Raw genomic sequence first — 26,559 nt, forward strand, 5'->3', positions numbered from 1 at the left:
CACAGAAGAATTAATGAAGTGAATATGGAGGTGTGCTGAGAGGATGACCTGCCTCCCTGTGGGTCTGACATGGACCCACGGAACTGAAACACTCACGAGATGGAACAGTGAGGGGTCCTGCTGACCATGCCAGCCACGAGCCACTGTGTCACCCTCCTACTGAGTCAGTTTCCGAAGGATTCAGTAACAGAAAGAAGAGATCTATAGCCTGACAGATCTGAAGGCAGATGCTCCAAATCAAGTTGTTGGCAGGACCACAGTGCCCCTGAAGTCACTAGGAAAGATTTCCTCCTCGTCCATTCCTAGCTTCTGGTGCTTCCCAGCAACCTTGCTGCTCCTTGAGTTGTAGCTACATCACCCAGCCTTGTGCTCCATCTTCACACTCCATTCCGCCTTCTGTCTGTGTGTCTGTCCCTTCCCCTCTTCTTACCAGAACACCACCTAAGTTGGTGTGATCTAATGCTTAGCATTTAGCTGCAAAAATACTACTTCTAAATACTGCCACATTCTGTGTTCCCAAGGAGAGATGAATTTCAGGGGGACACTATTCAATCAAGTCAGTCATATTCCATGTTATTGGATGCATGTTCTACATATGTCAATTAAATCCAGTAGCTCCTACTGCTATTCAGTCCTTACACTTGATTACTAACTTTGTCTGTCTCATCAATTTATGAGAGAGCTTGTCAAATTTCATTTGTGACTTGTATAATACATGTCATCATAAATTCTGGTTTTGCCTTATATATTTTAAATCTGTGTTACTTCTATGCCAATTCAAAATTCCTACATCACCTGGTTAGATTAAAAATTTTATTATAGAATGTCCCTATATAAATAAACTTTTAGTGTGAACATTTATTTGATACTTATGTAGACATACTGCCTTTCTTTTTCTTAGAATATTCACATTACAACTTACCTCAGCTTTTTACTTTCACACTTTCTCTTATTTTACATCAAACATAAATCTTTTACACTTTGATTATGGATTTATATCCAGGTTTACAGTGTTGTATTTTAATAGATATATTCATTTTCATCTCATTGGGTGGCTGCTGACCTTAGGGAGACTTCAATGATCAAACCCAGATGAGGTAGCAGGAATATATATATATATATATATCATAGCCATAGTGGACTGACACACAGAAATATGATTGAATATATGATTTTATCTATATTCCAGTGCTCATCACTGGAAGATGCTCAGTGTTCTGAAAACGCTCTTGAAGTGAAACAGTGAGCACTTATTTTGTCTCTTTGATGAGTGTACCACTGAGACATGGTGGCTTCTAGATCAACGTTCTTTCTTTATCACAACTCAGATATGAGCAAGATCTCTTCCTGAAATCGAGAGTGGGAGTTATCTGCAGAATAAACTTTGTCCTCACAAAAGTGCTGCTGCTGAGAAGGAATGACGGCATTTGAGCACCACTATTTCACAAAACCCAGTGAGTGGATGAAGAGGGACAGTGGACGAAAACAGATGATGCTGTCACAGAAGAGAATCGGGCAGCCCGGTCTCCTGAGGGAAGAGCACCGTACCTGCTGGGGTGTGCTCTGTTCAGTAATGGTGACAGTGGTAACAGCAATAATGACATTAACAACAACAAGAACTGTCTTCTTGTCAAGCCTCTGCATCCAAGGATTGACACAAGAGACTCACGGGACAGAGGACTGTGATGAGCAGCACCAGTTGGATGGAGTCACCAAGCACAGGCTGTGGGAAATTCTAAAGGCAGAGGCTGAGTTAGTTAATGAAATTCACATCAACGGTAATAAGAACAAGCGAGAGCGCCAGAAGGAGTAGCTGAAGGCTTGCAGAGACGTGTCAGTGAGTCTCCATTAACGTTGTTGGGATCAGCAGCTAGATTCATAAAGCTACATTTACTCCACGTGTGGCTAGCGGACATTTGAATACAGGTAGATATTTGTGATATTAGGGACTTATACTTCTGCAAGTGTGATAATGGTGCTGTGCACATATGTTTGACCATGAACCTGCTTATGTTGCCGAGATGTCAGCTGAAATATGTATGGGAGACAGTGCCTCCTATTTGACACTTGCTTTGAGATAACAAAGGCTTTGGGAGTAGGGGGGACGGAAAGGATTAAGTTTGACCATGAGCCGGTAGCTAGTAAAGCTGGGTGGTGGTCACTTGGGGTTCACTATAGCTTTTTCCTCACGTTTTCCTATTTAAATGTTGCCATGATAACAGCTTGATCAGTCTGCATCACCAGCTTGATCAGTCTGCATCACCTGCTCGAAAATGGATTCGAGCAGGAATCCATTTTCTTGTTCACTGTGGCAAAATGATCTCATGTCTATAAAACTAATTTATCTCTCATTGGTTTTCTTCTATTTAATTGCGACATGAATTGTTTTGGTAATGGGTAATTTAATTTTGAACTTCATTCTATTAACTTCTCTCTAGTGGTGTTTTTATCAGTAAATAGGGGTTGATCATCAACGTTTCCATTATAATTACTAATGCATATTAATTGTATGTACCAATGGGCTGCGGTGCTTCATTTCTGCAATGCATATATCATGGTTTGGTCATATCCGCCCTCCCAACTACCCAGTCTTACCCTCCTTCTCCTCCCTCTTGCTGGCCCCCATCTCCTTCTAGTAGTCTGTCTCCGGCTTTCAGGTTGTGGTGGGTTCTTTCCCCTCTTCTATGGTAATAATGACTTCTCAACACGATTCTATGAGTTCAGTTTTTCATTGGATCCTTTCTGCCACATGCTGTCTCTTTAGTGTTTTCCCTGTTTTCCAAACATCTGAACAATTGTGTGGAATTTATTTGGGAAAGTACAATGGTGATTAGCTTTATTTTACTTTTAATCTCTGGTTAATAGCAGCTTCCCAGCAGTTGTGAGATATGATAGAGAGAGATCTAATATTCTCTCCAACAGCTCAGAAAGCCAAAGTACATTATCACAACCAGGAAATGACATTATTAAAATCTACCGGCCTGATTCAGTAATTGCCAGTTTCTCATGCATTCATTTTGGGTGTGTGCTTCTGTTTAATTCTATGCGATTTTTAAACTCCTGTCAGTTCATGTGTCCACCCAAACCTGAAGATGCAGAACTCAGAACTTTGCTGTCACGAAGACAATGCGGCTACCCTTCACCAGCACAGTCCTCTCCGCTCTCTGCCTCATGAACACTGGGCAGCATCTTTCTTGTGTACGTCAGTATAATTTTTGCTATTTCATATGTCACATGAATGAACCACACATCGTGTAACACTTTGACATTGGCATATTTCCCTCAGCATAATCCCCTTGGGATCCATACACTGTTGTGGGTATCCATATCTCATGGTGTGGGGGAGCCAGAGAACATTTTATAGTTTACCTTATATTCTGAAATCATGATGGACTCATGTACTAACTCTATGAGTTCTGAGGATAATTTTCCTTAATAGGCAATCGTGTCATAGGCTTCCACGGTTACATTTTCACTCTTCAAAAATTTAAAACTGCTCTTACATCTTCTGGAGTTAGCCTTGGCCGGCACTGTCGGGCTATGTTAAGTGAGGGGGATGAGCTCAGTGTGCTCCCAGTCTTCGGGGGAACGTTCAGTCTTCCACATTAAGTATGAGTATAGCTGGAGGTCTTGTTTAGATGTCGATATCAAATTGAGGAAGTTCTCCTAAACTCCTGGTTTGCTGAAAATATATAACGTGAATGCTTGTCGAATTGTGTCAGTTAATCTATTTATATCAAGTTATGTGACCGTACATTTATCCTTCTCTGTCGTGTTGACATAACGATTGCATTGATCCATTTTAAATGTTGAACACATTTGCACACCTAGAACAAATCCCAGTTAATCATAATTGTGTGTAATTCTTTTACACACTACTAGATTCTTTTGCTATTAGGCTTTTTTAGGATTCCAGGTCTAATTTCATGTGCTTTATTCACCTGGTTTTTTTCTGTGTTTACCTGGTTTTGGTGAGGGTAATGCTAACTTCATGAATGACTTGGGGAGTGTCACCTCCTTTTCGAGTTATAGGAAAGAGTGTATAAAATCGGTATTTAATATTCAAGGATATGAAGAAATAATGGAGGTGAAACAAATATTTTGTTTTTCTGTTACAGACCTAGTAGAATATAGTTTGTTAAAAAAGTGTTGCATTAATTATGCACACCACACACGCAAGCCATCATTGTAACAAACTGTTCAAATACACACATACTGCTCAAACTAAATATATGCAAGCATAAACACACCTTAGGTTTTAAGACATACACAGATGAAAAGTAAGGATGGAAAAGATTATCAGACTAACACTAACTAAAAAAAGTAGAAGTAGCAATATTAATTTCAAACAGAAATTTCTAGCACAGTTTGAGATTTCAAAACCTCTGCATCAGAAATGGACTAATCCAGCAGGAATAGTTCAGTTACAAAATGATAGAAGTCATGGAATGCTTATTACCTTCAAACCACAGACACTGAGGCAGAAGTCAATAAAAAAAGATTGTTGGAAAGCCCCAAGTAACATGGAGGTTAAACAACACACTTCCCTAACAGATGGGTAAAGAAGGAATCTCAAGAGAAAAAATATTTTGAACTAAGTGAAAATGAAAGTGCACCTCATCAAAAAGAGTAGGATGTGCTGAAGGCAGTAGTGAGAGGGGAAATTAAAGCACTTGATTCAAACACTAGAAAGAAAAAGATCTAAAACCAATCATCTCAGTTTCTACCTTTGGAAAGCAGAAAAGGAAAAGAGGGTTAAATCCAAACTTAGTGGGGAAGAAGAAATGACTTAAAAGAGCACAAGGAAGTAAAAGTTAACAAAGGGAATCCATAGTAAAATCAAGCAGACCAAGGCTGATTCTTTGAACAGATGGATAATTTCTTGAGGGACCCCATACTGCTCTCCACAGTGGCTGGATTAATTTGCCCTCCCACCAGCAAGGAATGTGGGCTCCTTTCCCCCAGCGATGCCACCAACATCGGCTGTGTTCTCCATGATGACAGCCATTCTGGGGTCAGATGGAAGGCTACAAATATTGATCATTTTCTTCAAGTCTTTACTGGTCATTTGAGCATCTTCATGTGGAAAGTGAGTGTCCAGTTTCAGTGGCCAGTTATGGATGACACTGTTGACTCTCTTGTTGATGTTTTGAGTTCTTTACATAGACTAGATATAAAGTTAAAAATAGAGCTTCCATATGACCTCGCCATACATTCTGGGTATATATCCGAAAGAACCAAAGTCAGTTTACCACAGAGACACCTGTATACCTATGGTTATTATGTTACCATTGATAACAGTCACATTATGGAGACAGCCGAGGTGTCCATCAATAGATGGATGGAATGTGGCATATGAACCAATGGAGTTTAATTCATCCTGAAAAAAAAATTAAATTTTGCGTTTGCAAGAAAATGGATAGACTGGATATCATAACTTAAGTGAAACAAGTCAGTCCCATAAACACAAGTATTGAGTATTTTCTCTCAGGAAGAAACCAAGAATTGTTTAAAATTTTTAAAACTGTAAAGTGAATTTTACACATGTTGGGGAAAATGACAAAAAACAGAGTGGAAATTGAGGTTGTCCAACACAGATTCCTGATTGTACTAAGAATAATGATCTGTGGGTGAGCAGACCCTGGGCCATCCCACTGCCCTATGCAGGCTGCCCCCACAGGATTTCCTCTCACCAACATGGCCAGGGAGGAGCAGGAGGGGGAGTTCCAGGGCTGGGAAGTCACATTGCCCACCCCGTCAGGGACTGCTCTGATGAGGGACACTGGTACAGATCTCATGATGGTCCCTAAGGGGTCCCAGAGGAACACAGGCTTCTCTTCAGCCCATCAGGAGGGGACGGTGCTAAGGAGGCAATTGGTCACAGCACTGCATCTCCTGAGACCCATGGGATCCGAGTCCCAGCCACAGCAGAGGCCCAGAGATTCCCTAATTGGCCATTGGAGGCCACAAGTACCAGCTCTGCCAGGCACTGAGAATCCTCCAGCATAGTGACCCAGCATGCTGCCCACACTACAGGGACAGGAGAGGAGGCAACAGGAGGGAGGGTAACTAGCTTGCCCCCAGACTATCACCAATACCTGGGATGTCTACAACTGCTCTGTTCTCCTCACTACACTGCTCAATGCCAGAGCTGACCTCCAACAGGGGACAGGATTTCTTAGTGTCCACTTCAGCAACTTCAGCTAACACCAGCAGAGGGACCCTGGGAGAGTGGGGATTGCCTGTGTGGCCATGGGCAAGGCTTAACCATCACCTAGAAAGGTAAGGTCAAGGTTCTATCTCTTGGGGATGCCAATGGGAGAAATACACTGTGTGCATAGGGGACAGCTGAACTTGTATACAGCAGGCATTCAGGGATTGCCTGAGTGGCAGAAGTCCTGAACATGCATCTATCCTGGCCCGCCACGGCCTCAACCCTCATCTGCAGGTGCACATCTTAGAACCTCCACCCCAAACCAACTTGGGTGCCTTGTTAACTGCCTCTGAGATTCTGCCTGTAAATGGGCTCAGCTCTCCAGTTCTGAGCAGCTGGTGGGGGTGGGTGATGATGTGGCTGGCGCAGGACCATGCAGTTCACAGGAGGAGCAGGGCAGAGGGGAGCACAGGCAGTCCAATCACAGTCACTGCTTCCCCACTCCCCACACAGCAGGGTGCCTGCCTCAGCCCATGGCTGGATGCTCATTCCATTGATGCCCAAGGACACCCTGTGACCTCAGCAAGCTACAGAGGTTCATGTCCCTCCTCCAACATAAGTCAAAGGAGTTGACCTTGGAGCTGTACATTTTCCCAAACGTTCATCTTATCTCATGGGAAACCTTTCTGATCAGTACTAAAATCCCAAAAGCTTTGTCAAGAGGACTTGCCAAGACTGACCACCAAGCATTCCACTCAAACCTTGGAGCTCACAGTGGAAAAGTCTTAGTGGTTGGTTGGGGAAAGACAGACCCTTCAGCCATCACGTCCCCACTATGTGATGGTGAACTCTGGAGGACATTAGAGGGTACAGCATTGGGTCCCCTAGCCCAAGAACTCCCCAGACCCCCTCAGAAGGATGAAGAACTGACCCCCGCTATCTTCAGATAGGCATCACAGAACCACAGCCTCCAACATCATTCCAGGTACCAGCAGAGTGCCAGGGCCAGCCCTCCCAGGGCACTGTGGTATTGCCATGAAAAAGATGTGGAAGAGAACGGTATCAGGAATGGCCAGAGGGCACTGAGCAGGAGCCAACTCTGCATGGTTTCCAAATGGGAAACAGCAAAAACCTTTTGAATCTCCCAACCCTGAAGTGGACTAGGAGCGGAGCTAGCAGTGAGAATGGGGTGGAGGGCATGTGCACCTCCTGAAGGTGCCGGGGTCCATGTCCTGCTGTGTCTCAGGACCTGGGCTAACCTTCACTGCAATCCATCCACACCTGGGCATTGACAGGAATCACCTGATATTCACACGGAAGTAGAAGGCTCTGATTATTGAATGCCACTGTGGTTCAGACTTAGGGTCAGCAATGCCAGGATGGAGTTCAGGTACTACTGGGGACGAGTTCACAGGCACCAACCCTGCAAAGGGAAGTCCCTGCTCCAGGTCCAGCCTGGAGATGACATTCTCACCAGACCCAAGACAAGGCCAGCAGGAGGTCCTCAGGACCATTTCTTGAATCAGTGAGTGAGTGAGACGAGGCCTGGGAAGTGTAGGATGGGACACAGGAGCCATGAGTACCAATGGTACTGCTGAGGAGATTGCCCTGGGGGTGTGGGAGCAAGGGTCTTGCAGGCAGACATGGGGACGTTGAAATAGTGTCCACACACTGTGAGTCACTCAGCTCTGGATGCTTCTTTGCATCCTGCAGAACACAGCTCTCACACAGAACTCCTACACAGGGAAGTCTCAGCAATGCTCATGAATTCAATGTATCAGAGGAAATGCCCCCTTTCGGGTCAGGGTGAGCTCATCTAGAAGAAGAATCAGTGGTTGATAACCTAATTGTCAATGAACAGGGTGGCATCAGTGATTCCCTGTGCTCCACAAGACCTGAGACCTGTGTCCTTCCTCTGCCACCACCATCCCCTCTCCAGCTGTCCCAGCTCAGGGCCATGCCAGTCCACACAAATGGAAACCTGTCGTCACTGCCCTTGTGGGAGTTTGTGCTGGATGGGTTCAGGGGAAGTGTGGAGACCCAGGCCCTGCTCTTTGCTGTCTTCCTGGCCCTGTATGTGGTGACCGTCCTGGGCAACCTCACCATGATCGTGGTCACCACCCTGGATACCTGCCTGCACTCCCCCATGTACTTCTTCCTCAGGAATCTGTCCTTCCTCGACCTCTGCTACTCGTCTGTCATTGCCCCCAATGCCATAGTCAACTTCTTCTCCTCCAAGGTCATCAGCTTTGCGGGCTGTGCCACCCAACTCTTCTTCTTCTCACTACTAGTTACCACTGAAGGCCTCCTGCTGGCTATTATGGCCTATGACCGCTTTATGGCCATCTGTAGTCCCCTGCGGTACCCTGCGACCATGTGCCCTGCAACATGTGCCCGCCTGGTGCTGGGCACCTACTGTGGAGGCTGCCTCAACTCCATCGTGCAGACCAGCCTCACATTCCAGCTGCCCTTCTGCAGCAACAACCACATCGACCACTTCTTCTGTGACGTGCCCCCCCTGCTCCAGCTGGCCTGTGCCAACACGGCTGTCAATGAGGTTATCATGTTTGGCCTCTGTGGAGTCATCATTGTGAGCACCACCCTTGTGATACTTGTCTCCTATGGCTACATCACAGTGACCATCCTCAGGATGAGTTCAGGGTTGGGACGACACAAGATCTTCTCCACCTGTGGCTCTCACTTGACAGCTGTGTCCTTGTTTTATGGGACTGTATTTGTCATGTATGCTCAGCCAGGAGCTGTGGAGTCCATGGAGCAGGGCAAGGTTGTCTCCGTCTTCTACACCCTGGTCATCCCAATGCTCAACCCCCTCATCTACAGTCTGCGGAACAAGGATGTGAAGGACGCGCTGAGGAGGCTGGGACAGAGACTCACAGCCATGTGAAGGAGGGTGGCTGGTGGGGGATGGTGTCCTGGGGGCTGGAAGAATGAATACAAGACAGATGCTGTGTGCCTTGAAGTATTCATGCATTCACCCTTCCTTCCCTCCTTCCCTCCTTCCTTCCTTCCTTCTTTCTTTTGTTCCTTCCTTCCTTCCTTCCATCCTTCCTCCATCTCTCCCTCCCTTCTTTCCTTTCTTTCTGTCACAGTCCATTTATGCAACTTTTCTCTAAGGCACATTGACCAGGCACTTGCTAAATAAGGAATAAGCCTGTTATCTATCTCTAGAGGCAATGGTCAGAGATGGACCATGTCTGATCCATTTCAGTGGGGTAAGGCAGTATACATCAACTCACCTTTGTTGCCATTCTAAGGGATTTTTTAGAGAAGAAATAGGTTTTTGGTCTTGGTGTATATTTTTACCCAGTTTTGAAGAAAAATTAAAATACCTAATAACTTTCATTCATGGCTCCACCCAGATCAGGACTGACCAGGTGTGGTGGAAACTGAAGCCTGTTTTGAGCACCACTAAAAATGCCTCTTGCTTCCAGTTTTCCCTCTCTCAGCTCATTTCACACTGTTGTGAAGAGGTTTGTCTAAAATAACAGTCTCAGTGTATGACCAGGCAGTCCCCATAGTGACATCCAAGCCTTCGGAACAGACCTGGCTAACCCTGGCCCAATCTTGACGTACAGTGCCTCTTAGGAAGAAGCCAGGTCAGAGGTCCTAGACAAACGTGGTGGTGACTACATTATATACACGCACGCACATGCACAAGCGCACACGCGCACACACACATGCACGCACACATGCATGTACACGTGCACACACGCACACGCACGCACATGCACACACATGCACGCACACGCACAAGCGCACACGCGCACACACATGCACGCACACACACATGCACAGAGCTAAATCGCAAAGCACACCAGTCGGGTTGTTCATTATCACTCATGTTGAGAAAGGACAGTCACCCATCTCTACAGAACCCTCATGTACCCTGCAGACATTTCTCTCCATGCCTAACCCAGACTCTGACCACAGTCCCCAGCGCCTGCTGGGAACATTCTATGAGTGGGAACATAATGCTTGTCTTTGTCTTGATTGCAGTTGGTCAGCATTTTCTTCCTGAGATTAATCCATGTGTTTGTCTGTAGAAATCATTCCCTGATTTTTATCACTGTGTGGAATTGCAACATTTGAAGTTACCATCTATCCCAATCTTTATGGACATGGCATTGTTTACACTCACTCTCTTCCAAAGTAATGCTGCTGTGACATTCTTTATGTGTGTTTCAGTGTACGTGGAATGAATTTCTGATGGAATTCCTGTTAGTGGATTTTCTTGGTAATGAGGTGCACATAAGTTAATCTCTCATAGGTGCTACTTAATTTTATGCTTAGCCACTTATGCATAAGGCTCCTTGTGCTTAATTCATAGTTCCCTTTTGGTTAATGAAGGTAAGTCTCTTTTCATGTGTTTAGAGGCCATTCAGGTGTTGTTTGGGATAGTGCGTTTACTGCTTACTGATTTTTATTGTGTGCTCTTTTTTGTTGACTTTCAGTCTTCACATGTACTGTGCAAGAGCTCTGTTGATTGTATGATTGTCATCTATCTTCTCCACTTTGTTGGGTGTGGTTCACTGTCTAATTGTCCTTGAACAACAGGGGTCTGTACTTGATTTTTCTAAGTCCATCATCTATTTCCTTACAGATAATGCATTATGTATCACGTTGAGAGAAATATTTACCCTCTCTACTCACACATGGTCTTCCAGTTTAAGTTTAAGAAGATCTGCTGCTCATTTTTTTCTACAATGCACCACAATTCTTGAGAAATTGTTTTTCATGATTGATTTGAAGCATCACCTGCCATATAACTGTCTCTTGATCATTTACAAAGTGTGCTTTTCACCAAAAAATCTACAATGTCACCTTTGTCATAAACCAAGTGTCCATGTACATGTGGGTGTGTTTCTGTATTCTATCACTATCATTGAGCTTTTTGTCTATCCTGATCCATTTTATGAAATGCAACTTAATTCAATTAATAATATATTATAAATAAAATGTAAACAAAGAGTTTCACTGCACCCCCAAAAGTAAAACCAATGAGAATAACTGTGCCACATCTAAAACCAAATCCAAAACCGTGTATCTTCCAGTTTACTATTTTCAGTTTAGGACAAATGAAAAAATTAAATGTCATCTACAGCAAGGACAGAAGCCTTAGTAAATAGAACAGCCAAGTTCATTGGTGAGAAGAATCACTATCATAAAGACTTTCATTATTTAACTGAATTTATAAACTCAATTCTAATCACTTGACCAAGTTTTGTAAAAAGTAATGATCTCATTCTAAAATAGAATGGACCATTAAAAAAAGAGATCCAAAGAAATTCTGAAAAGTGAGAGCAAGGAGAAGGAACACATTTTGCAAAAATCAGGACTCCTTCTAAAAATATAGCAATCAAAATATCATCGTATATCTGTAGAAAAATAAGAGAGTGATCTCAAATGACTCAAAACCCAAAACAAGTTACAGAAATGGGAGTTCAACATTCCTTTCTCATGGACTTCAGTAATGAGGACAGACAAGACCCACAGAAAACTGATGGAGAGCAGAAAAGACAGGACCAGGAGAGAGAATCCAGTGTCCCCATACTTTTCCCTCAACATGGACGTGTAAGTAGTTTGTACCCTGTGTCCATCTATTACTGTGCATTACACCTCTAGATTTTCACCACTGAGGAAAAAATATGCTCAATTCTGTACCGATCATAACTGAAAAAGAGAAAAAGCAAATAACCTTATTGTCTCTCATCAGTAGATGCCATGAGTAAATTAGGTTGCATTTATGTGATGTTAAACACAGTAGAATTAATGAAGTGAATATGGAGGTGTGCTGAGAGGGTGACCCGCATCCCTGTGGGCTGAAGTCTGATATGGATCCACGGAACTGAAACGAGATGGAACAGTGAGGGGTCCTGCTGACCATGCCAGCTGAGAGCCACTGAGTCACCCTCCTACTGAATTAGTTTCCAAAGGATTCAGTAGCAGAAAGAAAAGAATTTATAACCTAACAGATGCTCTAAATCAAGTTATTGGCAGGACCACAGCACCCCTGAAGTCTCTAGGAAAGAATTCCTCCTTGTCCATTCCTAGCTTCTGCTGACTTCTAGCAACCTTGCCGTTTTTGTACCTACATCACCCCAGCCTCGTGCTCTGTCTTCACACGCCCTTCTTCCTTCTGTCTGTGTGTCTTTGTCAATTTCCTTCTTCTTACAAGAACACTACTCATGGTACCACCTAGGCTGGTCATGCTTAGCTCATGCTAAGTAAGTCAGTTGCAAAGTTCTTATTTCTAATAAGGTCACACTCTGTGATTCCAGGTAGACATAAAATTTTGGGTGATCCAGTCATGTTCCATGTTCTTCTGGGGAATTTATTTCCCGTGGTTGTTGGATACAGTGTTCTGTATGTCAATTAGGTTCAATAGTAGTATTTTTATTCAGTTGTAACATTTAATTATTATTTTGTCTGTTTCATCAATTATTCACAGAGCTGTGCTAAATTTCGATTATGATTTAGATGTCTGCACTTCATATAAAACTCTATTTTTCTTTATATATTTTAAATCTCTGTCATTTATATGTCAATTCAAAACTCTTACATCATCTTCTCAGATTACACATTTTGATTATGAACTGTTTATTTAATTTTTTAACATAAAATGTACTTGCTTTGATATTTATATCGCTACACCACTTTGTGTTTCTTACACTAATCATACTACAACTTACTTCAGCTTTTTATTTTCACACTTTCTCTTATTTTACATCAAACATATAAATCTTTTACACTTTGATTATGGATTTATATCCAGGTTTACAGTGTTGTGTTTTAATAGATATATTCATTTTCATCTCATTGGGTGGTTGCTGACCTTAGGGAGACTTCAATGATCAAACCCAGATGAGGTAGCAGGAATATATATATATATATATATATATATATATATATATATCATAGCCATAGTGGACTGACACACAGAAATATGATTGAATATATGATTTTATCTATATTCCAGTGCTCATCACTGGAAGATGCTCAGTGTTCTGAAAACGCTCTTGAAGTGAAACAGTGAGCACTTATTTTGTCTCTTTGATGAGTGTACCACTGAGACATGGTGGCTTCTAGATCAACGTTCTTTCTTTATCACAACTCAGATATGAGCAAGATCTCTTCCTGAAATCGAGAGTGGGAGTTATCTGCAGAATAAACTTTGTCCTCACAAAAGTGCTGCTGCTGAGAAGGAATGACGGCATTTGAGCACCACTATTTCACAAAACCCAGTGAGTGGATGAAGAGGGACAGTGGACGAAAACAGATGATGCTGTCACAGAAGAGAATCAGGCAGCCCGGTCTCCTGAGGGAAGAGCACCGTACCTGCTGGGGTGTGCTCTGTTCAGTAATGGTGACAGTGGTAACAGCAATAATGACATTAACAACAACAAGAACTGTCTTCTTGTCAAGCCTCTGCATCCAAGGATTGACACAAGAGACTCACGGGACAGAGGACTGTGATGAGCAGCACCAGTTGGATGGAGTCACCAAGCACAGGCTGTGGGAAATTCTAAAGGCAGAGGCTGAGTTAGTTAATGAAATTCACATCAACGGTAATAAGAACAAGCGAGAGCGCCAGAAGGAGTAGCTGAAGGCTTGCAGAGACGTGTCAGTGAGTCTCCATTAACGTTGTTGGGATCAGCAGCTAGATTCATAAAGCTACATTTACTCCACGTGTGGCTAGCGGACATTTGAATACTGGTATTTGATGGTACTAGGGAGTTACACTTCTGTGGGCAATGCTACTGTGCATATATTTTTGAACATAAGAGTTCTTGTATTGTAGAACTGTCAATTGAAATACATATGGAAGTAATTATATTTGACACTTGCTTGGAAATATCAGAGTGTAGGAGTAGGGAAGGGAAGGAAAGGAGTATGTAATGCTTGACCATGAATTAGTGCTATTAACTCAGTTGACAGTTATTTAAGGATTGCTATGCTACTTTCTCCTCTTAAAATTGTCTATTTTCTGCCCACTTAAAAAGTATATTCTTAAAAGTCTCAATGTAGCAAGAAGAACTGGGATTGAATGGCCCATTGAATCCTGCTGAAGAGGAAGTCATTGTAATACATCACTTATTTGATTGTGGAATAATCGTTTAATATATACATATCTTGTACTGGGAGCAAAAAAAATTGCCTATTTAAAATTCCTATTTAAAAATTGCCATGATGACACTTAATTAGGATGTCTCGGTGTTGAATGTTCGTATTCATTCCCCATCCCAAAAGTACATTGCCCTTTCAGCCAGCAATCCATTTCCTCATTGACTTTGGCAAAATGACCTCATGTCTTTAAAACTAATTTATCTGTCACTGGCTTTCCTATTTCATAGCTGCATGAATTCTTTTGGTAATAGGTTATTCTTCTTTGAATTTCTTACCATCTAAATTGTCTCTAGTAGTGATTTTATGAGTCAAAAGATGTTTTATGATCATGTAAAGTTTCCATTATAGCCTTTGGAATTTTCACAATGATTCTCCCATGTACAATGAATATGTTCTGATTAAAATGTAGCAAAAATTCCATTGTAAGCACTGCTGCATATTAATTGTATATAGTGACCTTCACCGTGACATTTCCATACATGTGTTATCATACTTTGGTCGTATCTACCCTCCCGACTACCCAGTGTTACCCTCTTTTTTCTCCTTCCTCCTGTACCCATTCTCCATCCCAGTTGTCTGTCTATAGCTTTTGGGCTGTAATAATGGGTCCTTTCCTCCTCCATTAATAATACTTATTTTTCAACACTATTCTGTGAATTCAGTTTTTCATTGTGTCCTTTCTGCCACATACTGTTTCTTAAATTTTTTGTGTGTTTTTCAAACATGCTAACAATTGTGTAGAATTTATTTTGGAAGGTATAATGCAGTTAGCTTTATTTTACTTTGAATCTTTGGATAATGACAGCTTCACAGCAGTTGTGAGATGTGATAGGAAGATCAAATATCCTCTCAGCAGCTCAGAAAACCAAAGTCTGTTATCACAACCAGGAAATGACATTATTAAATTCTACCAACCAGATTCAGTAATTGCCACTCTTGCATGCATTAATTTTAGGTGTGTGTTTGTATTTAGTTTTATGCAATTTTAAACTGCTGTCAATTCATGTAACCACCAAAACTTTAAGACACAGAACTCTTCTACCATAAAGATAACTCAGGCTGCCTTTCGTCACCATAATCTTCCTCTTCCCTCTCCACTGCATGAACACCTCGCAGCCAACTATCTTGCCTTTATCTATACCATTTTTTGTTATTTCATATAAATTACATGAATAGAATGACACATTAAGTAATATTTTGACTTTGGCGTATTTCACTCAGCATAATCTCCTTGGAATCCGTACAACGTCATTGTGAGGAAACATAGTATCCCATGGTATGGAAGAACCACAGAACACGGAAAAGTAATTCTGCAGTTGATTTTACATTCTGGAATCTTGATGGACTCACTAATTCTATGAGTTTTGAGGGTAAGTTTTTATGCAGATAATCACATCACCTGATACTAGGGCCATTGTTTTCTTTCATTTAAAATGTATGCCTTTTATTACTTCTTCTTGACTTGTTGCCTTGGCTGAAACTCTCAGTACTCTGTAAAGTTAGTTTTGGGAACAGGGAACAGTATGACTGAAGCTGTAGGCATTTTGCAGATGTTCTAGAGGAAGATCTGGATACCTGAGAAAATTTTCCTCTATCCTGGCTTACTGAAAAATGTGTGTCATGAATGCATTATGACATTTTGTTAATTGATTCTTTTGTACCAAGTTAAATGATCATGGATTTCTCTATCCTGTTGATATGATTGAACAAGCTTGTATACCTAGAAAAAAAAATCCTACTTAGTCACAGTTGTGTATCATTATTTTAATACACTGCTGGATTCTAAGAGGTTGTTGAGGATTCTGGCATTTAAATTCATGTGTTATATTGACCTTGTGTTTCTTTTTTTTTAACCTGGTTTTGCTGATGGTAACTTTAGGTCCATGAATGAATTACGGAGTGTTACCTCCTCTTCTGTTTACAAGAAAGGTTGTATAAAACTGTAACTGCATATTCGAGAATATAAAAGAATAGTGGTGATAAAATTAAAAATTTTTTTCTGTAATAGACCTAATAGAAAACACTTTGTCCAAAAATGACAGTTCTGAATTCAATTTTACACACATACAAGCATATGTAGGTACATACATTGCTGTTTTCATTGTGTTCAGTGGTTCAAATGTGTGTATACTGCTGAACTATAAATTTATATATCCATAAACTTACATAAACGCACATTCAGCTTTAAGATGCACAGATTAAAAGGAATGGGAAGGATTATCTGAACAATGCTAATTAAAAGAAAGTAGGGAGAGTTTTTTAATTTCAAACAGAACAAATTTCTAGCCTAGTTGGAGATCTCAAAACCTCTCCATTTTTTAATTAGCCAATTCAGCACGGATAAAATCAGTAAAGACATAATTCAAAATTTAAAAAGTAGAAGTTGTTTGCTCAAGATGGGGGAGGAATAGAAGCTTTCTCCTTCAGACTCTGTGAATACAAGTTCGGATAACAAGAGACAACATACAGAAGAGCAAAGGACAGGAAGACCACTGAGAACCACAAAAAAGGAAAAGGACTGCTGAAAAATATGGTGAAACAGAAAGGTGACAGGATCAATTATGAAACAGTTCACAGATCCAGCTTGGCTCCCCTAGGGGGAGTGGAAGCTGAAACCTCCAACCCAAGGGAAGCCAGGTGTGCTTTGTAATAGGGTGGCAGAGCTAGCTGTGAGACAAAACCCACAGCTCCTGAAAACCTTAACCCCAGTGTGGGAATTTGATGGGACAGTGAATTCCCTAGCATGACAAGAAAACATCATACAAGACAACATCTCATTCCCCATACCTCAGAGTTATGCTAAGGATTTATCTTGAGAGAGGGCCTCCTAATAGAGACTGAGGCAACTGGAGGGTATTGAAAACAAGGAGCAATCACATCTCAGAATGTCTTGAGACACCTGGCCACAGTGTATGAGAGGGTACAGCCAAAAGAGGTTCATGGAGAGGGAGCGGCTTTGAGTTGTGGTGAGCTGAGAAGTTAAAGGGAGCTCAGAAAGAGAAGGGTGCAGTTTTCAGCATCCCCACCCTACCTGCCTGTGGAAATTTTAAAAAATAAAACACCTAGCCTTCCCTGGCAGAAATCAGGTTACAGAAACTTCCAGTAAACAGTCAGCAGGCAAGCAAGCTTTGAGATTGAGCAACCATGGGGATTTAAGTGGTCACAGATTGGGGACTTCCGGGAGTCACAGCCACAGTGCCCTTGTGAGTGATTACCACCAGAAGTGGACATAAACAGAGAGATGTTTTGACTGGGGCAATCTGAAAAAGCAGCACGAGCCCCAGAGGTCAGCAGCCCCACCCTACCCAGAGATACAACTCCACTGACTAAAGGCAGTTTCAAAAACAAAGCACCTGGTTTCCATTAGCAGAAAGTTCAGGTTACAGGAGCACACCATGCCTGAACCTGCTGTAACCAAGCAGGCTTTGAGACTAAGCCAGTCCAGACAATCAGAAAATTAATGAACATTTGCAGGTCAAGATCACAGTGGTGAGAGAGAGACAGCCACAAGAAGTGGTCGGGGGGTGAGGGAGCACTCTGACACAAGTGAGCTGAGAAATTAAAGCAGTACCAGAAGCTCATGAAGGGCCTGATGATTGATGGCCCCACCCTCCTCAGCTAGAGAAAGCCCCAGCATCAGGAGATTGTTGCAGAAACAGCACCAGGCCTATGGCTGGCACAGTGCTCCCCATATCCAGGAGTTATCTGATGACATTGGGACCTTGCTGCCAAGTGTTGATGAAAGCTCTGAGCACAGGACCCAGGCTCAGGCAATATACCCCAACCTCATCCTTTCCATTGGGCAGTGAATTGCTGATTAGGGCCTGAAAGAACTAAGACTTGAAAGAAGAGCAACTGGGTCCCTCAGTTCTCCACTACCAATGCAGAGCTCAGTGTGCTATTTGTTCCCTTTACTATTTGGCACACTTGGGGGGCATCCTGAGGATTGCATGTGTATTGCCCTTAAGGGTACAAATTGAGGAACCTGGGTAAGTAGTGTGAACTTACTGGCATATAGACTAAAAAGCAGTGTATAGCCAGCAGTGGCTTCCTACACAAAGAAGGGGAGTTTCTAAGGTGGAAACAGCATAGAATGAGTATTGACCCTTCACCAACCCTGCCTTCAACCCACAGATAACACTCCATCTACTTCTCCTCTGAGTGGTGCAGGGGACTAGCTTGGTGCCTTGGACAAGTGGGCAAAAGCTTGCACATGGAGCTATCCCCAGTTCAGTGGTGAGAAACTACACTGGAACTTTCCCACTATGTAGTTCTGCCTAAACACTGAGACTACTTCTACTCCAGACCACTGGTGATCAAAACTTTCAACCAACAAATTTGGCCTTTGATGTACAAATCTTAATGCACAAACACAAGAAATATAAAAAACAGTTCAATATAACACTCCCAAAAGTTAACAACCCCACAGTAATAGATACTAAAGAGAGTGAAGAGGAAGAAAGCCCAGACAAAGAGATCTAAAACATAATTATAAGAATGATCAAAGGTGCTGGTGGAGTGGCTCAGGTGGTAGAGTACCTGCCTAGCAAGCGTAAGGCCCTGAGTTCAAGCTCCAGCACCTCCAAAAAAAGTCAAGAAAATGAAAGAGGACATATATAAGAAGATGAATGAATTCAAAGAGGATACAAGCAAGCAGCTGAACAATATCAGGAAAACATAAAGAATATGAGAGAGAAAAATTTAAAAGATACAGAAATTCTGAAAAAGAATCAGACTGAAATTCTGAAATGAATAATTCAATAAGTCAAATTAAAAACTCAGTAGAAAGTCTCTCCAAGAGAGTGGATCACATTAAAGGCAAAATATCAGGGCTTTGAAGACACAGTAGATATATTAGAACAATCAGATAAAGAAAAGGGAAAAAAACAGAAATATGAATGGAAAAGATGCAAGAACTCTGTGATTACATTAAAAGACCAAACCTATGAATCATAGGAATTAAAAAGAAGAATGCATGCTAAAGGCATAGGAAATATATTCAAAAAAGTAATAGCAGAAAACTTCCTAAATCTTGAGAAAGAGATGCCCACTCAGGTACAGGAGGCTTTTAGGACTCCAAACAGACATGACTTCTTCATGGCATATTATATTTAAATCATTAAGCATGGAGAAGAAGGAGAGAATATTGAAATCTGCAAGGGAAAAGTACTAACTTGCCTATAATGGAAAATATATCTGAATAGCAGCAGATTTCTTAAAAGAAATCTTAAAATCAAGAAAAGAATGGAATGAGGTATTTCAATAGCAGAAAATAATTGCAAACTTGTATTACTATACCCAGAAAAGCTACCATTCATAATTGAAGAAGAAATAAAAACCTTCCATGATAAACAAAAACTAAACCAATTTATGACCACTAAACCAACACTGCAGAAGATACTCAAAGGAATTCTACAGACAGAAAAGCAAGATAAATGTAACCAAAGAATATGGGGGGAAAAATCCTATGAGATGAGTATATAAGCAAATGAAAAATAGAAGAGTCAAGCACTACAAAAACAACAAGATGGCTGGAATTGCTACATAAATTTCAATATTAACCCTAAATGTTAAAGGTCTCAATTCTCCAGTCAAAAGACATGGAATAGCAGGTTGGATCAAAAAGCAAGACCTGACCATTTGTTGCCTACAAGAAACACATCTCACTGGCAAAAATAAAAACTGGCTTAGAGTGAAAGGGTGGAAAATAACCTTCCAAGCAAACGGACCTCTAAACCAGGCAGAAGTGGCTATAGTCATATCTGATTAAGTAGACTTCAAGCCAAAATTAGTCAGTAGAGACAAAGAAGGTTACTTCATATGAATAAAGGAAACAATCAAAAGGGGAAATAACAATTGTTACCATATATGTGCCAAATGTCAGTGCACGCAACTTCATTAAACAAACACTATTAGACTTAAAAGCACAAATAGATTCCAACACAATAATAATGGGAAACTTCAATACCCCACTTTCACCAATAGATAGGTCAAAAAATCAACAAAGAAACTTTAGAATTAAACAACACTATTGACCAAATGAACTTAACAGACATCTACAGAATATTTCATCCATCAGTTGCATGATGCACATTCTTCTCAGCAGCACATGGAACATACTCCAAAATAGATCATACCTAGGACACACAAAAAAAGTCTTAACAAATGTAAGAAAATCGAAATGATTCCCTATATCCTATCAGATCATAATGGAATTAAGCTAAGTGAAACAGAAAAAAAAGTACAGAAGATTTTCAAACACATGAAGACTGAGCAACACATTGTTGAGTGACAAGTGGGTTACTGAAGAAATAAGGAGCTAAGTCCAAAGAAAATGAAGACATAACCTACTAGGATCTTTGGGATACAGCAAAGGAAAGTTTATAGTTATGAGCACCTACAGAAAAAAGCAGAGCAGTCTCAAGTAAATAGCCTAATAATGCACCTGAAGCTCCTAGAAAAGTAAGAATAAGTCAAACCCCAAATGAGCAGACAGAAAGAAATAATAAAGATTAGGACTGAAATTAATAAAATAGAGACCCAAAAAGCTATACAAAGAATAAATGAAACAACAGTTGATTCTTTGAAAAGATAAGTATTTTACCTTAGCCAATATGAGGGAAATGACCCAAATTAATAAAATTAGAGATGAAAAGGGGGATATCACAACAAATGCCAATGAAATTCAGAGGCTCATGAGTGAATACCTTGAAACCTATGTTCAAACAAACTGAAAAAGTCTGGAAGAAATGGATATCTAGATGCATTCAACCTACTAAAATTGAGTCAAGAGGCTATAAACCACTTAAATAGAACTAAAACAAGCAATGAGACTGAAGAAGTAATAAGAGTCTCTCAACAAAGAAATGCCCAGGACCTGATGGATTCATTGCTGAATTCTACCAGACCTTTAAAGAAGAGTACAAATACCCCTCAAACAATTCCAAGAAATAGAAAGGGAAAGAATACTACCAAACTCATTCTATAAAGCTAATATTACACTCATTTCAAAACCAGACAATGACACAACAAAAAAAGAGAATTATAGACAAATATCTTTAATGAACATATTTGCAAAAATTATCAATAACATACTTACAAACCAAATTCAACAACACATTAAAAACATCATACACCCTGATCAAGTTGGTTTCATTCCAGGTATACAAGGATGGTCCAACTTACATAAATCAATAAATGTATTACAGCACATAAACAAAATAAAGGACTAAAATCACATGATCATATCAAAAGACACAGAAAAGGCTTTGGACAAAGTTCAACATCCTTTCATGAAAAAAAGGTCTGAGGAAATTAGGAATAGAATGAATGTACCTCAACGGGCTGTATATGACTGATCTATAGCCAATAGCATACTAAGTGGGGAAAAACTGAAACCATTTATTCTAAAGTCAGGAATGAGACAAGGTTGTCCATTTCCCCCGCTCTTATTCAATATAGAACTGGAATTCCTAGCTAGAGCAATAAGGGATGAGAAAGAAATAAAATATATTCAAATAGGAAAAGAAGAAATCCCTATTTGCCAATAATAAGATTCTACACTTAAAAGACCCTAAAGATTCTACCAAAAGATCCTAGATGTGATAAACTTTTGGCAATGCATTAGGATATAAAATCAACATACAAAAATCAGTAGCTTTTCTCTATACAATGAACAAACAAAAAAATCAGGAAAACAATCCTATTAACAATATCTTCAAATAATAAAATACATGGGTATAAACTTAACCAAGGAGGTGGAAGATCTCTACAATGAAAATAATAAAACCTTGAAGAAAGAAACCCAGGATGATGGAATGAGTTCTCCTCTTCATGAATTTACAGAATAAAAGCAATGTACAGATTCAATGCAATGCCCATCAAAATCCCAATGTCATTCTTTGCAGAAATAGAAAAATCAATCCAAAATTCATATGGAAGAATAAAAGACCCCATATAGCAAATGCAATCCCTCAAAAAGATCATCATTGGAGATATCACAATACCAGACTTCAAATTATACTATAGAACCATAGTAACAAAAACATCATGGTACTGGCAAAAAACAGACATGAAGGCCAATGGAACAGACCAAAGAATTCACTGCAGAAAGACAGCCTTTTCACCAAATGGTGTTGGAAAACTGGCTATCTACATGCAGAATACTGAATCTCTCACCCTGTACAAAAATCAACACTAAATGGGTCAAAGATTTGAATGTCGGATCTGAAATACCAAATTCACTACAGAAAAAATAGACATAATTCTGAAAGATATAGACATAGGTAATTATTTTCCTAATAGGACTCCAACTGCTCAGGAAATAAGAATAAGAATTGAAAAATGGAACTGAATCAAATTAAAAAGTTTCACACATCAAAAGAAACATGTACCACAATCAAAAGATAATCCATAGAATGGGGAAAAAATCATTGCCCACTATTCAACAGATAAGGGATTAATATTCAGCATATATAAAGAGCTCAAAAAATTAAACAGCAGAAGAATAAATAATTCAACTCATAACTGAGCAAATGAATTGAATAGAGTTTGCAGAAGAAAAAATACAAATGGCTAATAAACACCCAAATAAATGTTCTATATCCTTAGCTACAAAGGAAACGCAAATCAAAATCGCGCTAAAATTCCATCTCACCCCAGTCAGTTTGGCTATGATTAAGGAGGAAACAAAGACAAATGCTGGTGAGAATGTGAGGAGAAAGGAATCCTCATATACTGTTGGTGGAAATGTAAACTGGTTCAACCATTATAGAAATCAGTATGGCGGTTTCTCAAAACACTGAAAATAGACCTACCTTACAACTCCACCTCACCACTTTTGGGCATATATATATATATGAAGAAGTGTGAACCAACATACAAGAAAAATAACCGCATTCCCATGTTTATTACAGCTCTGTTCACAATAGACAAATTGTGGAAGCAGCCAAGTTGCTCAACAATCAATGAATGGATAGAGAAAATATGGTTTATATAAATATATGTACATATAGTGAGAAAATGGATGGAACTGGAGATCATCATGCTGAGCTAGACAATCCAAGCTCAAAAGACCAAATTCTTGCTCATTTGTGGAACCCAGACCTAAAATGATGGTGATGATGATAGGACATGAATTGAAGAGGGACTGTCTGGGGAGGAACAGAGGGACAGGGAGGAAAGGACACTGAGGGGCGAAGCGTATGGAAACACACTACATATTTACAGATGAAGAGGGCACAATGAAACTTACCAAATGCTGTTGGAAGAAGGGGAAGAGGAGAAGAAGGAAGGAGAACATAATGGGGCGGGTGAACTTGGTCAAGTACCCTGCACAGGTGTATGGAATTTATCATAGTGAAATCCCTAGGGATTATTAATGCATGCTGAATCAAAAACAAAACTAAATTCTTATTCACAGAAAGAAATAATGGAACTCACAGGATGCTTGTTATTCTCAGGCCACAATGAAATTGAAGCAGAAGTCAGTAAGAAAATCTAACTGGCAAATCCCAACGTACACTGGGGTTAAACAACACACATCAATAACACATGGTAATGAAGAAATCTCAAGAGAAAATAGAAATATTTCAAGCTAAGTGAAAATGAAATGTTACTTGTCAAAATTTGGAGGATGTGGTGAAAGCAATGGTGAGAGGTAAATTAAAAGCACTCCATGCAAACACTAAAAAAGCAAAAATCAATCATCTCAGTTTCTACCTTTGGGAAGACGAAAAGGAAGAGAAAGTTAAATCCAAAATTAGTGGAAAAGAAGAAATAACTTAAGAGCACAAAGAAGTAAAATTTAAAGTAGGAAATCAGTATTAAAACCAAGCAAACTAAAGGGGATTCTTTGAAAACATCAATAATTTACTGACGAAACTCCGCATTGATTTCCACAGTGGCTGAACTAATGAATGCTCCCACCAGCGTTAATATGGCTTTCTTTTCTCCTGCATCATCATGAACACTGTTGTGTTTTATTTCCTTCATGGCAGCCATTGTGACTGGAGCAAGATGGAACCTCACTGTGGTTTTTACTGCCCTGAAGTCTGTGGACACCCATGCTCATTGCAGCTTTCTTCACGATAGACAAATTAGGTCTATGTTCCACAAATGAGTGGGAACATGCAGTTTTTGACCTTCATGCATTATTTGCCGTTTGTAGTTATTCATTTGAAAAGTGTGTTCTGCAAGAGGCCACGAATAGCCAAGGCAATACTCAGTCAAAAGAACAATGCAGGAGGTATCACAATACCTGACTTCAAACTATATTACAAAGCAATAACGATAAAAACAGCATGGTACTGGCACAAAAACAGACATGAAGACCAGTGGAACAGAATAGAGGACCCGGATATGAAGCCAAATAACTATAACCAACTTGTCTTTGACAAAGGAGCTAAAAATATACGATGGAGAAATAGCAGCCTCTTCAACAAAAACTGCTGGGAAAACTGGTTAGCAGTCTGCAAAAAACTGAAACTAGATCCATGTATATCACCCTATACCAAGATTAACTCAAAATGGATCAAGGATCTTAATATCAGACCACAAACTCTAAAGTTGATACAGGAAAGAGTAGGAAATACTCTGGAGTTAGTAGGTATAGGTAAGAACTTTCTCAATGAAACCCCAGCAGCACAGCAACTAAGAGATAGCATAGATAAATGGGACTTCATAAAGCTAAAAAGCTTCTGCTCAACAAAAGAAATGGTCTCTAAACTGAAGAGAACACCCACAGAGTGGGAGAAAATATTTGCCAGCTACACATCAGACAAAGGACTGATTACCAGAATATATAGGGAACTTAAAAAACTAAATTCTCCCAAAACTAATGAACCAATAAAGAAATGGACAAGTGAACTCAACAGAACTTTCTCAAAAGAAGAAATTCAAATGGCCAAAATACACATGAAAAAATGCTCACCATCTCTAGCAATAAAGGAAATGCAATTAAAACCACGCTAAGATTCCACCTCACCCCTGTTAGAATAGCCATCATCAGCAACACCACCAACAACAGGTGTTGGCGAGGATGCAGGAAAAAGGAACCCTCTTACACTGTTGGTGGGAATGTAAACTAGTACAACCACTCTGGAAAAAATTTTGGAGGCTACTTAAAAAGCTAGACATCGATCTACCATTTGATCCAGCAATACCACTCTTGGGGATATACCCGAAAGACTGTGACACAGGTTACTCCAGAGGCACCTGCACACCCACGTTTATTGCGGCACTATTCACAATAGCCAAGTTATGGAAACAGCCAAGATGCCCCACCACTGACGAATGGATTAAGAAAATGTGGTATCTATACACAATGGAATTCTATGCAGCCATGAAGAAGAACGAAATGTTATCATTTGCTGGTAAATGGATGGAATTGGAGAACATCATTCTGAGTGAGGTTAGCCTGGCCCAAAAGACCAAAAATCGTATGTTCTCCCTCATATGTGGACATTAGATCAAGGGCAAACACAACAAGGGGATTGAAGTTTGATCACATGATAAAGCGAGAACACACAAGGAAGATATGAGGATAGGTAAGACACCCGAAAAACTAGATAGCATTTGTTGCCCTCAATGCAGAGAAACTAAAGCAGATACTTTAAAGCAACTGAGGCCAATAGGAGAAGGGAAAGGTGAGATCAAGAAGAATTAACCTAGAAGGTAACACCCACGCACAGGAAATCAATGTGAGTCAATGCCCTGTATAGCTATCCTTATCTCAACCAGCAAAAACCCTTGGTCCTTCCTATTATTGCTTATACTCTCTCTACAACAAAATTAGAAATAAGGGCAAAATAGTTTCTGCTGGGTATCAAGGGGTAAGGGGAGGTAAGGGAGGGAGTTGGCGGGGGGTAAAGGAGGGGTAGGGGAAAGGGGGGAGAAATGACCCAAACAATGTATGCACATATAAATAAAATAAAAATTTAAAAAATTTTTTTAAAAATGAAAAGTGTGCTCTGTATCATTGTCCATTATTGAACAGCTTGCTTGCTCTCTGGTTGCTTTATTTTTTTGAGTTCCTTATATAGACTAGATATTAAGTTAAAAGTTGAACTTCCATATGATCCAGCCATACATTTCTGGATATATGTGAAAGAAACAGTCAGTTTACCACAGAGACACCTGTATGCCATGATTATCATGACACTGTTTACAATAACCATGTTATAGAGTCAGCCTGGATGTCCACCTGTGGATGAACGGATAAAGAAAATGTAGTATACACTCACAATGCAGTTTTGATCATC

At 40.3% G+C, this 26,559-nt stretch overlaps 1 protein-coding gene across 1 annotated transcript; it reads left to right on the plus strand.

Moving 5' to 3' along the window:
- Positions 1–8,111: 8,111 nt before the first annotated feature.
- Positions 8,112–9,059, plus strand: LOC109679402 (olfactory receptor 9S13-like). The gene has a single exon (XM_074072318.1). The coding sequence runs from the start codon at positions 8,112–8,114 to the stop codon at positions 9,057–9,059; it is 948 nt and encodes a 315-aa protein (XP_073928419.1).
- The last annotated feature ends 17,500 nt before the right edge of the window (positions 9,060–26,559 follow it).

The sequence above is a fragment of the Castor canadensis genome, chromosome 4, assembly GCF_047511655.1.
Source record: "Castor canadensis chromosome 4, mCasCan1.hap1v2, whole genome shotgun sequence".
NCBI lineage: Eukaryota > Metazoa > Chordata > Mammalia > Rodentia > Castoridae > Castor > Castor canadensis.